The sequence below is a fragment of the Parasteatoda tepidariorum genome, chromosome 8 (genome assembly GCF_982258835.1).
Source record: "Parasteatoda tepidariorum strain Cologne lab strain chromosome 8, Ptep-v5.0, whole genome shotgun sequence".
Taxonomy (NCBI): domain Eukaryota; kingdom Metazoa; phylum Arthropoda; class Arachnida; order Araneae; family Theridiidae; genus Parasteatoda; species Parasteatoda tepidariorum.
The window spans coordinates 24,362,269-24,376,795 of NC_141762.1; the positions used below are offsets into that span (position 1 = coordinate 24,362,269).

Genomic DNA, 14,527 nt, shown 5'->3' on the forward strand with positions numbered 1-14,527 from the left:
GGGGGGGGAGGATAAATTTTCATCTCTTTATGTATCATGCTGGTTGTGGAGAATTCCGCGTGGGCGCATGGAGGGTCCTTTTAATTTGTCATCTCTTTCAAAAAATCGATTGGAATTTTATGAATGCAGTGCTTAAAATTGCGAAATGATCGCGTCGGCGCGCTCGCCAAATCTTCTTTCCGCCGCCAATGCAAAAGTTGGCGATTATCTTCGAAAACCGTTTGGCGAGCGTTTTGGTGGGGGAAGTGAAAATAAACGAGTTCCTCTCGCTCTCTCTATCGCCGTGCTGCAGCAGAAAACGATTTTCAGTGGGTGAGATTGTCTCGTTTGGCCAAGATGGCAGACGAATGCGAGATGCAAGCGCCGAGCTATTTCCAAATAGCCCGCATAAGGAAAGGGGCTTTGAAGAAAAAGAACGTTTCAGTTATAAAAAATCACAAATTTATACCGAGGTTCTTCAAGCAGCCGACGTTCTGCTCTCACTGCAAAGATTTTATCTGGTGAGCGAAAATATTATTTTTTATCACCCTTGAAACCCTGTTGTAGTAGTTATCTGCATGGTTGTGTGTGTTTTGCTTGGCCAATTGAACGAAATGCTTCTCGCTGCCAGAAACAGGAAATCTCAATTGCGCGTTGCTGCATTTTAAGTGCCGCATCTTCTTTTCTTTTGCAGCATTTTTAGAATATTTTTTTTACGATCATTTTACCCCCCCCCCCCCCCTTAAACTTCTTCGATTTTCATCTCAAAACGTCAATTTAAATTTTTGCTTGTAATTAGTGTAAATTTTAAAACGTTTTGAAATATGAATAACGTCTTGTGATAAATCGAAATAATTAGCGCTGAGGGACTGAAAAAATTTCTTTTTCATTGCAAAATTATCACACGAATCTTTATTACAATGACAAGCTCTTTGCAGTGAAATTAAAAAGTAATTATAAATTTAGGAATCTATGGATTATAAATTAATAGGGGGACTTAGTAAAAAAATAACTCTTAATTCACATTATAACAAGTATGATAAAAATGAGCTTTGAAAAGGTATCGAAGTATCGTAAAGCTGTACACAAAATAACTATTTTATATTGAAACCCTTTCTTACAAAAATTTGACTTTTGCATTAATTTACTCCAGACATAACATTTATTGACATTAAATGCTTTAAAGAATTAAAAAAAAAATTGGTTTTAATAATTTCTTTTAAAATAAGTCTTGATGTCATTTACTCTTACTCCAATTTCCTCATATACTTCCTCCTATTTTCTTTCTCCTATTCCCTCAAAAATTTGCTCATTTTTTAAAATTAAAAATTGGCTACTACGGACGTGATTCATTGTGTTACGTCCCCAACGGCTACTTTTTAATTTTGTTAAAAAAATTAAATTTCTAAAAGTTAATAAAAATTAGACTTAGTGTAAATAACACCAAGAGTAATTTTAACAAAAAATATTAATATAATTTTACCTTCATAAGCTGAGTTTATTTAAGTTATATGTATTCAAATGAGACTTAGCGTAAATAACACCAAGAGTAATTTTAAAAGAGGGAATTAATATCAAAAATTATTGGAAACCTCTTAATTTATATATTTTTGTAAGAAAAAGTTAAATTTTATTATTCTCACAGTTTTTGACACCAAAAAATGTTGTATAAATCACTTTAAAAAGCAATCATAATGAAGGTTGCGAAGCACCCCTTTAACATTCATATCAAAACGTCGAAGTTAGGTTTTAGATAAGTAACAATTGGTACAAAAACGTTTAAAAAAGTTCCAGAAACGTAGGAATGTCCGTTTTCTTTTACATGTATTGAATATATTTTAAAACTTTCCTTCCTTATCTTGTCAATTAAAATAAAACTTTTACAAAATTACATTTCAGAAACATTTTTGGGACTTGTGGAATGTTTTCTACGATATTTGTAGCTCGTATGAAACATTATTGCAATGTTTCTTGTGGCATATTTTGGATTATATAAACTTTTTACTCTGTCAAAAAATTCCGGATGAAATTACGGTAAAATGTATCAGCACCCAAGGTGCCTTTACTTTTTACCGTAAAATCTATTTTGTTGTAAAATTTTACGGAACAAAAAATCTGATATACAGTAATTTTTACAGTAATATTTAATGTAAAATCAATGTAGTTAATAATTATTGCTGTAAAATGTTTGGTACAAAATTTTGCGGTAAAACTAATTACACTGTTTATGCACCCAGGGTGCCGGAGTTTTTTCCGTACTTCGTTCCGAAATTTTTTACAGTGCACCTGTTTTACAATAGGACAAAATGAAACAAGAAAAAGTTTTTTCTTGAAGTAACAATCGATATCAATTTTTATGCATAACGAAAACATTAACCTAGTTATGTAGACAATTAAATTTAATGAAAATATTCACACATGGGAATTTAGGGATAAAGCAATGATTCATAAACGTAATGTTTTTTTAACAATAATTTATAGAAAAATATGTAGAAAAATAGAAAAATATATGGAAATAAAAAGAAGAATAAAATTAAAATTAATGTAATGCTAGAAAAATGAAAAGATATTATGAGAACAAAATAAATAAAACGGAGAAGCTGAAATCGAAACCTCTCATTAATAAGAAACATCTATCGAATCCCTCCCTCAATCGAACCATCTGTTTATCATCTTTAGGTTTCGGTGCCGCCAAGTAGTTTCGGAATTCCCAAATTTGATGATAATCAGGAGCGATGGCATTATCATCATATTTCATTTAAAGAACTGTCACTTTTTTTAATCTTTTCTCTCTTATTCTTGATTTCTTGCGAGATCATTCTATATAATCATCATCTACTTGACTTAATTTTTTTTAAAAAACTATTACCGATTTTTTTTTTCTAGATTGGATCATGTAATTCGTATTTAGCTAACTATGTAAACATTATTTGATATTTGTATTTATTCAAAGTTTTTACAACATTACATATTCATAACTGCTAATATGAAAAGGGAACAAATTCAGTTGATTTTACTAAAGTATAAAATTTCATGCTATTTATTGCGTTTTATATGAAATAATTTAGCTTCAAAAAAATTTAGTGTTAATCAATGAAAAAAAAAATAACTTTAAATAATATTGTAAATGTAATTATTTATATCTATTTGATTTTATAATTATAAATTTAAATTAAGTGCAAGAATTTCCATTCGTGATTACTATTTAAAGAACCTGATGATAAAATGTTTTTAGTACGTTTAGTGCATTTTTGAATTCACAATTTTGAATAGCAAAAGATGTTATATTTTTTTAATAGTTATAAAATATTTTTTAACTACACTGGTTATCATAAATTAAGGAAAAATCACAAAAATAGCGATAACTCTTTCAAAAGTAAGCCAAACCGTGCAAAATTTGCATATGTTGTCCACTAAGAGTAGCTGAGTAAAATTGCAATATGCAAATTAGTGGCGCTGCACTCGGCTTACGTCATCTGCCTGGAGCATAAAAGTCCAAGTTTGAGAGAAAGCACACAAATTTTACTGTGATTGCGACATTGAAAATCTGAGATAGCCAATTCGTAATAATGACCTCTAGGCATCATTTGCCTGAAGAACTACGATGGAGAGCCATCGGGAGACTAGAGGCAGGGCAGAGTCAATCAGAAGTGGCCAGATGGCTAAATGTGAGTCCATCTGTGGTTCATAGACTTTGGAGGCAATTTCAAACCACAGATTCGGCATCTAGGAGGTTCAGTCAAGGACGGCCAACTGTTACGACCAGTGCCGATGACCGATATTTGACATTAAGTGCACGCAGGAATAGAACCGCTACTCCGACACATCTTAGATCCTCTCTTGCTGCAGCCACCGGAAGGTTGGTGTCAACGTCAACTGTGCGCAGAAGGCTCCACGAAGGTGGTCTGTATGCGAGACGACCAGCCATTTGCGTGCCGCTCACATCACGCCATAGGAGAGACCGTTTGCAGTGGGCCCGACAACATGTCCACTGGACGTCAGATCAATGGAGGCCTGTTCTCTTTACGGATGAGTCCAGGTTTAGTCTAGAAAGTGACAGTAGACGTTATTTGATATGGAGAGAACCTGGGACCCGTTATCATCCATCAAACATCCGTGAAAGAGATGCATACGGAAGAGGCAGTGTCTGTGTTTGGGGAGGCATATCCTTAGGAGGGCGCACATACCTCCATGTCTTTCCAAGGGGAACCGTGAATGCTCAGGTTTATCGAGACAACATCCTTGATGCTTATGTGCGCCCATATGCCGGGGCAATTGGTGATTGCTTCCTGTTACAGGACGATAATGCAAGACCACACAGAGCTCGCATTGTTGATGATTATCTTCAACAGGAAACAATTACTCGCATGGAGTGGCCAGCTCGATCCCCGGACTTGAATCCTATCGAGCACGTTTGGGATGCTCTAGGGAGGCGTGTATCTGCCATCAATCCGCCCCCTCAGACCCTTGCCACGCTTGCAACTGCTTTACAAGAGCAATGGCTCTCACTTCCTATTGAACTGATAGACCGCATAATTGAAAGCATCACACATCGCTGTTTGTGCTGTATTGCTTCTAGAGGCAATCATATTCCATATTAAAGGTACTTTTTCTATTGCAAACCGATACTTCCAATTTGTTTATTTTATACATGTGCTAATTTCTATACTACTATTAATGTCTGATAATTTCTTTTTATGTTGTTTAATACCTTACTATGTGTTGTATATTGTGGGTAAGTTTCATAAAATTCCATGTGTAATTTCTTGAGTTATCGCGATTTTTGTGAATTTTCCTTAATTTATGATAACCAGTGTAATTTAAAAATTGAAAGCTCTGAATAAAAAAACCTTAAGTTTATTTTTTTAAGTAATAAAAGCTGAACTGAATTTAAAACATTTTGTAGTTTTAATTGTTTTTTAATCGCTATTCTAAATAATATTAATAAATATAATTAATTTGTTTAAATGATTATAGTGGTGTTTAATGACTTAATATTTTATTTATAAGATTATCTTAAAAGAAAACAGAAATGAGATGGTTTAGAGAATATTACATCTGTACTTATTACTTTAAAATTTTTAAAGCTAGCATTCTTCTAATAAGTTAGATATGTGCTTTTGATAGCATTTATTAAGCTCATTTATAATTGTCTCAAACTAATTTTGAATTCAAATATGTTAGAAGTAAGCTTAAAAGCACAAAAGCACTCAACGAAGCACAAAAAACTTGAATCATTGCGTGTCCTTAAAAATAAATATGCTATATAACCAAAAAAAAAAATTTTTTTATAAAAGTATTTTTATTAAAAGAATTTTTACAGGAAATTTAGCTAAATTTTCGAAATAAGATTTTGAGCTTTAAAATTTTAAATAATTGTCAAGATTTATTAATAAGAATAATAAATAAACATTTAATATTGATATTTCATAAAAACAAAATTTGACAGTTTATACACTTCAACTCAACTACCATATTTTAATGAAATAAAAATTTAAAAGTAAAAATATTATTTTGTCTTTATTAAAAATAAGGAAAGAAATCCCATGCCAAACTATTAGATATTATTTGCATCCAAATAAAGATACTCTTCAAAATGTATTGTTTCAAATTTTTAACAAACATTTTTTTATTTATTCAAGGTAAATTACGATATTTTGTTGTTGTATGTGGAAAAAAAATTCGAAGTATTTGGTTTTACCTCAGAGTAACTTTTAATTTTTTTAATTATAATTTTTCCTTAAATAGTTAGCAAAAGAAAAGAACCATTAATTGATATTTAAATAGGAATAAATTAAATAGCAGCTAAAGAAATTATAACTGTGATACAATTATGCGAGATCACGAGGAATTATTACTTACGAGAAATATGTCTATATATATAATAAAAATAAATGCAAAAATAAAAATAATGAAAATTGAAAGGAAAAAGTATAAGACATAAAATTCCAAGTGGCGATAGCGCCGATCTGCTAATGTCACATCTGGAAGAATATTTCTAGAAAATTTATAAGATGAAATAAAAAAAATTATTAACTCATGTGAGACCTGAAAGTATCAGCACAGCAGTAGAAAACCAAAATCTATTACATGAAATAACAAACTAAATAACAAAACATTACTGGAAATAGCAACCTAACCTAACTTTAAAAAAGAGAATATATTAAAAATAAATTAAAGTGAAAGCACTAACATACATGGTAGTACAGTTAGCATAGTACGTGGTAGTACAGGTAGTATAGGTAGTATGTATTATTACCATGCATACAGTGCTGGATCAGTTTCAACGACCGCCAATTGTTCTACTATTTTATTTTTACTTCAATTTTGATATTTGAAAATGGTATGCGGTATTACTATTTTGTCTTATCGCATCTTTAATTTTATTATGTAAGCATCTTGCAACTAAATCTATATAAAAATAAAAAATTTTATGAAACAAATGTAATTAGTTTAATATGTTTCTAGCTGGTTTTTTAATTAATTTAAATATTAAAATAATTATTTTCACGACTCTAAAAAATTGGAAATTCTTTAAAATTTTGTATATTCAAACATTCAGGCTTTTCTTGTTATTTAAACATTTTTCAGAAGCTATTAATGGATATATATATGTATTACTTAAGTGATATTTTACTATATTAATCCAGATCATAAGTTTACATGAATTATTTTTTTGACTTAGTAATTTTAAAGAATTGTTTTCTTTCCAATTTTACGGTAATTTATTAGTACTATTTGGTACTAAATTTAACCACTTTTAATTTTTGGCCTTCTTAAATAGCATCGCTAGCTTTCGCTATGTTTAGAAAAAAAGTCATTGATATATATTCAATAACTAATTTATTACGAAGTAAGCATAATCTGATAATATAATAAATGAGATAATAATATTACATATAGAATAAAAATATCTTTTGCAACTGTTTTAGTATTTATAATAAAAATTTTACTTTTTCCCTTTGAATTTTACCTAAAGATATATTTTGATAATTTTTTGACAGTTTGTATTGCTTTTAAAAATGTTACGGCTTTTATTTTTTAAAATAAGTTCTTAACATTCTCAGTTCATTATAAGTTCTTATTATAATAACTAATAATGAAACAATAATAATAACTAATAGTAACTAATGAAAGCAAAATAATAGTGGCCTATAGAACAAACTAATAATAATTGATAAAACAGAGTAATAATAACTAATAACAATAACTAATTGAAAAAAAATTTTCCCTAGTTTTTTTTAGTAATTTTTTAGTTTATTTAACGATTAATTTTTATTTTTAAAAAAATATTATGGAAAAATTGTGACAATGGCAGAAATGGGCTAAACTTTCAAATGCAAATATAACTACATTTTAATTAAATTATTAATTTTCAAATGAAATTCAAATGCAGTATTATCGTATCATGGAAATCAAATTTTTTTTCATATGATATCTAGAAATTTATCTAAATATACATTTTGTGTTGTGTAAATCATAAGGTTAATGCTGTGTAGGTCATGAGATTAATGCTGTGTAAATCATGAGGTTAATGCTGTGTAAACAAGGTTATTCTGTTGAAAAATAAGAGTGTTAACCAATATACAATTATAAAAATCAATGTTTCATATATCCTTCTGCGATTATGTTTATTATGCAATTCTCATCAATTATCAATAGCATTTAAGCCGTTTTTCGAAACCAGCAAAAAGTAATACGAGTCATAACTACATAATTTAGAGACGGACCTAGTTACGTTATTTACTAAATTTATTTTGCAAAATCCAGTTAACCAAAACATTTTTAGTTAATTTTATTCCGCTAACATTAATTACTGAAATCCTAATGCATTAATCCCTTACATTTTAGTAAATTCACATTTATATCCATTTCATAAGTGTGAAAAATTGCTAAACGTAGTACGATTTAATTCCTTTTCTTTATTAAAGTAAAAATTTAACTATACATAGAGAAAAAAAAATTCTGGTAAATTTACCGTACTGTGTGGTAATGACATTTCTGGTGAAAAAAAACCATAATTCTGGTTAATCAAACCAAAATGTATGGTGTTTAAACCATTCATTTGGTTTATATGCTAACGGTTTACCGGAAATTCTGGTTTTCAAAATTATAGCGCTTATATATATAGTCTTATATATAGTTTATATTCTTATATATAGTTTATAGTTCAGATTTTGGTAGTTTTGACCATACTTTTTTTCTCAGTGTATAATTATCATATATTCTCTTTGTTTGCTTTACAAACGCGTTAAAGATATGTTTATTACCTATTTAATTTTAAATTATTTTTTATTCAATTTTTCATTCAGCCTACTTATTTCAAATGTCAGTTTCTTTCAGCAAGTAAACTAATAATTTTTAAGTAAAATAATATTGTATTTGAATTTGTTGAAAGGAACTGTAATTAATATTAATGCTTATTAAAAGGAATAAGTTGAATCCTTTTATCTAATTACGGAAGAAAGAAAAGTAGGAACGTTTAGCCTGTATTTATCTTTAACGTCATGATTAAATTATTGTCCGTAATAATTCAGATAACAATAAAACTGGATGCGGGTTATGTCATAATGTAATTATACACTTTAACTAATGGAATAATATAATGCCAATAATTGATAGGAATTAATTATATCACGTGTTATCTATATAATTGTGAATATATTTTTTGTTGCCTAAAAGCATGTATTTTTAAGGCGATATCTTTAAATAAAAATATTTGTGAGTTACTCATTTAGTATTGTAGAAACAATTTTAATTCTTTGAAATAGTTTGTCAAAAAACGAATAATACCTTTTTTTCTTTTGCTGTGTCACGTTTTCTTAAGCGTTAAAGTTAAGAAGAATTGCCTTTTTTCGTTAATTAAAAAAGCATACCCTCTGATGGGTGTGTGTGTATTAATTTTTGTGTGATTATTTTGTGCATTAGATATTTTAATAATCATAGCGTGCTCTAGATAATTAAAAATTCATATGGATATTTTTAAAAAAAAATTACCTCAACATTTTCACACAAAATATTATTTTTATATATCTTAAAATTTTTTTAATGAAATACATTATTTATAAAAACTACATTAAATTATATTTATAATTGTTATTAATTCAGATTTTTAAAAACTAAAATATAAAATAGTTAAAAATGTTATAAAAACATATTAAAAGATTTTAGTTTAAAAAAAAAAGTAGCATCACATTCCAATCGATTCACATTTTTCAGAAGTATTTGAACCAAAAATTTTTATTTTCGTCACATAACCTAAAGTAATTTTATACGTGATGCGTTTTACCCGTTCTAAAAGATAATAAAAATTAATTAGATTTTTATTTAATATCTAGCTGTAAAATTATTTTCTAAGAATTTTCCATTAATTTATATTCCAATGTAAACAAAGCTGGTATTTGTACCAAATGTATAAGGCATATATAAACATTGGTTATAAGTTATACTTACTTAATTTCTGATTATGCTACCTTATTGCTTTCTAGACAAGTGAGTGTTTCGTGTAAATTTTTTTTATACTGAATCGAATGAGTTTAAATCTAAGTCTAAAGGATAACTAGCGCAGATAAAAAATGTAAAGAAGTCCAGCTGATACTTTGAACATTATCCTTTAAACTACTGAACCGTTAATCCTGTTGCCACGGTCTTGGTAATTCAATTTATCATGAAAAAAAATACTTTAGGAACAATGCCTTATTTTTCTAGACGTTAATATTTAAGTTTATTTCACCATTAACCCCCTTTCTACCACAAAAATTGACTTGAAAGGTCGTGCTACTATTTGTAACTTACTAAGAGGAGGGTACTCAACAGTCTTCTTCCTTGGTAAATTTTTCTTATTTGGATTTCCGGATTTCTTATTTGGATTTATATTTTTTTAAGCTCTTTTTATTTATAGAGAAAAATTTCGAATTCGTATTTCTTACTAAATAATGTTAAAATGGTGTTTAAATATCTCCTCAACTTGCTTATCTTTAGTTGTTGAATAACTAATAACCTGAAAAGTGTCTCAATTTTTATTAATTTATTGAAAAAATATAATAGAAAGGAAAAGATAAAAGAATGTAGAAAAGACTTTTTATAAAGTACAATCAGACCTCGATTATCTAGATTAATTGGGACTGATCTTACTTCGGATAATCGAAATATTCTTGTTATAGATGTATTATGGCTTTTTAATATTTTCTCAGTAATAAATTCTAAAAATAGAGTTTTTTTGTTAATATTAGTACTATATAATATTTAATAACCATATGGCCATTTAAAAAATATTTTTTTTCCTAATAGAAATAAACTTATTTTTAAATTCGATAACATTATTGCTTCTGACATTATCACTTCGTTCTCTTTTTGAATAAATCATTTGTGTAAAGTAGCTAATTCTGAGCTGATTTCATTAAATTTTTAAATTATTTATGGTGATTTGTATACCATTGCAATCGTATTAGTTATAATGAAAATACGGGTGAAACAACTTCTTCATTTTTTTAAACTAAATCAAAGTTATGAACTTTATCAATTAAGAAAAAGTTTGCCAATTACTCACACAAAATTATCAGTTATATACTGTTAAGTAGTACAAAGAGGCCTTTTTATTTTCATATTCTTCTATATAGTTGAAATACGACAACTTAATAATCTTATTGAAAAGAGAAGAAAATTAAAAGCGTGTGTGAAAAAACAGAATTATTGGTAATATTGACTTTGAATAACAGAGGTATTCGGATGTAGGAGGTTACTAAAATCGAAGTTTTTCTGTAATAATAATTTTTTCTACTAATTTTTTTAAATTTATGAATTTTATGCTTGTTTAATACAAAAAAATAATTTAGTCTTCATACGTTTTATCAATTAGGGAACATTAAATGAGGACACTTTTTCAAATTATAATAATAAAAAAATAATGTTCAATCTTTTTATGACCATTAATGTAACCGCAGTGTTTCCAAAGCTTATGACTTTTTGCATACCCTTTCTAATTTTTTCGTAACTCTGTGAACCACTAATAAAAAAATGAATGTATTTTTTACTATAAAAAAATTGCGCGAAAGTTAAAAATCACAACTGGCTGTTGACACCGCTAATTATTAACTGTTAACACTACGAAAAAAAAGCCAATAGAAAAATACGTAATCGTAAATTTTCATGGCTAGCTTTGTTTTTAAATAAAATGTTTTGGAATTTTCACTTGTTGCAAGATATTTCGCATAAGAACGCATAACCCCGTTAAACTGTTCCCGTACCCCTGGGGGTACGCGTACCACACCTTGGGAAATACAGATGTAAGGGTATGATTCGACTTTCATTAACAGAGGTAATCGGATGAAAGAGGTTCGTATAATCGAAGCTCTACTGTAATTCATTTTTTTCTATTAATTTTTTAAAGTTTATGAAATTTATACTTGTTTAATACAGAAAGTAATTTAGTCTTCTTACGTTTTATCAATTATGGAACATTAGATGATGACACGCTCTTCAAATAAGAATTATAAAAGAATGTTCAGTCTTTTTATGGTGACCATTAATGTAAGAGTAAGATCAAATACTGTTTTAACGATATATGGTCAACAAAAAAAAAAAACCTATCAAAACTGCGAAACAAAACAAACATGAGAATTGCAGGAGGAAGAAACTGTCAGCCATAATATACGATTTCGTTCTATTTTTAAGTTAATATTTCGATTATTTAATGTTACATAATATGCCCAAAACGTCTATGACTCAACGATTGACATAAATAGCATAAAGCGTCTCAGCGAATAGTTACAGAAACGTGCATGTATTCGTTTCTTAATCACGCTTTTCTCTATTATTTCTTTAAATAGAAACTTTCCATTTCTTTTTACAGTTTCGATACATTTTACTATTTTTATTCCATTTTTTTTTCGTATACCGTGTTGTACTGGTTAATAATATTACTGAAACTTTTAAAAAAATATTTTTTAAATACATATTTTCTTTAATGAAATTACAAATTAAATGTATTTTTTGCATTGTTTTATTTTAAATCCTTTCTTTTCACACTAGTTATTATAATAAAAGTTTGAGTGAGTGAGTGTGTTTAGGGTCTCTTATATGTCTAGATAAATGAGAACTGTCTTAAATCGTACTGTCTTCTATTACATCTTCAGAATTGGGGTCTCGAAATATGGATCGTGAGTTCAAGGGAAAATTGAATGGTGGGTAAAGGGAAAATAATAAAATCACATATTGAATGCATTTTTTTACATTGTTTTATTTAAAATCCTTCCTTTTCACACTAGTTATTATAATAAAAGTTTGAGTGAGTGAGACTGTTTAGGGTCTCTTATATGTCTAGATATATGAGAACTGTCTTAAATCTTACTGTCTTCTATTACATCTTCAGAATTGGGGTCTCGAAATATGGGACTTATTGTCTATAAGGGACTAATTGTGAAAAAATGAAAAGCTCCTCAAAATGCAGGGAAATTGAGTGTAGATAAATTTTTTAGCCATTTATTTAATTATTTAGAGATATAAAGAGTGTTTCATAATAAACACCGTTCGCATACATTGTTAAAATCCTTCTCAAAAGTGAAATAAAAAATATACACTTTAGGGGCCGTCAAGTAATATTTTGGAGAGTAAAAAACAAAAACGTTATTGAAATCTAACGAATTACAAATTAGGAAGAAATGACTGAAAATATCAGAAGAAACAATGGCGGTTTAGCGAAACACTTCATGTTTCCTCAAGTAATAAAACTGGTTTTAATGCTTTACAACCTGCTTCCTTCATTAGTGACTAGAAAAATTTCGAGTCCATTTTTATTTTTTCATCGTAATAATGTTAATTTACGACCTCAAATTTGTAATTTTTTTTAAAATTTCATTTTTAACAATTATTTTAAATATATATATTAACTTCAGATATTACGGGTCACCTTTTAAACATATATTACTATTTTTTTTATGAAATGTGTTGAACGACGAAAACAACTTAAATATATACCTGAAGCAAAAATTAATTTTAAAAAAATCGTCCGTCTTATTTAAGCAATCTTAGAAAAACAAATGTGTAAGTAAAAGTTTTAAGTACAAGTGCATTATAATAAATTCGTTTCAAAAATATACAGATATTAGTTTTCTAGTTTCGTTTTTTTTCGGTATTTTTAGTTTTGTTTTTCGCCTTTATTTATTCATTTTTCGTTGGCAACTTAACGTATTATTTTTCAAATCACTTTCGTTTCTTTTAATTGACGCCTGGCAAGTCTATGAGCCTATTTTTCAGTGCTTGAAACATTTTAACTTTTATTTTATATTTATTTCTGAAGTGAATGAAGTTTTTAATTCTCTACTATCTTACCGCTTCTGATTCCTGGGATTATTTATTCAACAAAGGCATTAATTAAAAATAAAGCGTGCTGATTACAAAGAAAAAAAAATTCATTGTGTAATTTATTTGACAGTAATTTGAAATAGTTCCATCCTATCAATTTCTATTTGCATACAAGCATAGACTGTTTGTTTCTGCAATTTCAATTTTCGGATTATAATTTCGAGGAAGATGCGACCCTGCGAATTTCGATTAGGATCCAATAGCATTGCACCTTTCAACTATATCTATTAAAGGATCCTCTTATACGATCTTTGTGGGGATTAAGTAACCGGTGATGTAATGGACGTAAACTTAGCGGGCATAGATGGTGATATCACCGTCTACTGTGATATAGAAAAGGTTTAAACCCTAGAAGCGTATTGAGATTCACTTTTGACATTAAAGGGAATGGGGTTGTTGACTTTAGAGTGAGAATGTGAGGTGACAGAATAGTTGAATAAAGTGGATGACATGTATTATTGATATTAAGCTATCTTAAAACACTTTCTTAAATTTCCTTTCCATTGTTGTTAAATGCGTCAAAAGAATACAAATTAATTAGCTTAAGCCGCATTAAAGTCTAAACCTGTAGTGATCATTCATTCGTGTTACTACAGATTTTATAAGATATCATAAATCGAGAAAACTTTGTCACTAGGGCCACATTTATCAGGTAGGTAAATAAGATTGTTTCTTGACAAGTTTATAAACCATAAGAAAAGGATAATAATTATCGTCATTTTGAGAATGGTAATTGTTTTTTTATTTTTTTTTTGAATATCATTTTGAAGAACAGGGTTCGATTCTCAGTGAAGTCCACCCCGCTTCAAATCGACGGGTACCAGCTTATCTGGGAAGTAATAGTGGCCTGTGCTGACCACAATTATTCCGTTGGTCGCAAAATTGTGTGTCTTTTTTAAAATGTCATTTTGAAGAACAGGGTTCGATTCCCAGTGAAGCAAACCCAGCTTCAGATCGATGGGTACCAGCTTAACTGGGGAGTATAGGTGGCCTGTGCTGACCACAATTATGCCGTTGGACTCAAAATTGTGAAGCTTTAACCTTCATGACCTCCCTGTCGCCCTGTCCCACAATAGGCTGTTGCGGGAATGTTTTGCTTAGTCGTTTTCTTTATAGCTCGGTTCAAAAGTTTGTCAGGTCTGAACCTGGCAAAATTGTCTATGTTAACGATAATACCGCCTAATAT

At 28.7% G+C, this 14,527-nt stretch overlaps 1 protein-coding gene across 2 annotated transcripts in view; it reads left to right on the top strand.

The window, feature by feature from the left end:
* The first annotated feature begins 220 nt into the window (after positions 1–220).
* LOC107449617 (protein kinase C, brain isozyme) overlaps positions 221–14,527 on the top strand; it is a 178,390-nt gene continuing 164,083 nt past the window's right edge. The window contains exon 1 of one of the 2 annotated variants that reach the window (XM_043040694.3): positions 221–500. In XM_043040694.3, the coding sequence (XP_042896628.1) occupies positions 337–500 (164 nt within the window). In that variant the 5' untranslated portion in view covers positions 221–336. The remainder of the gene's footprint in view (positions 501–14,527) is intronic. The other variant, XM_043040695.3, reaches the window with a different exon arrangement.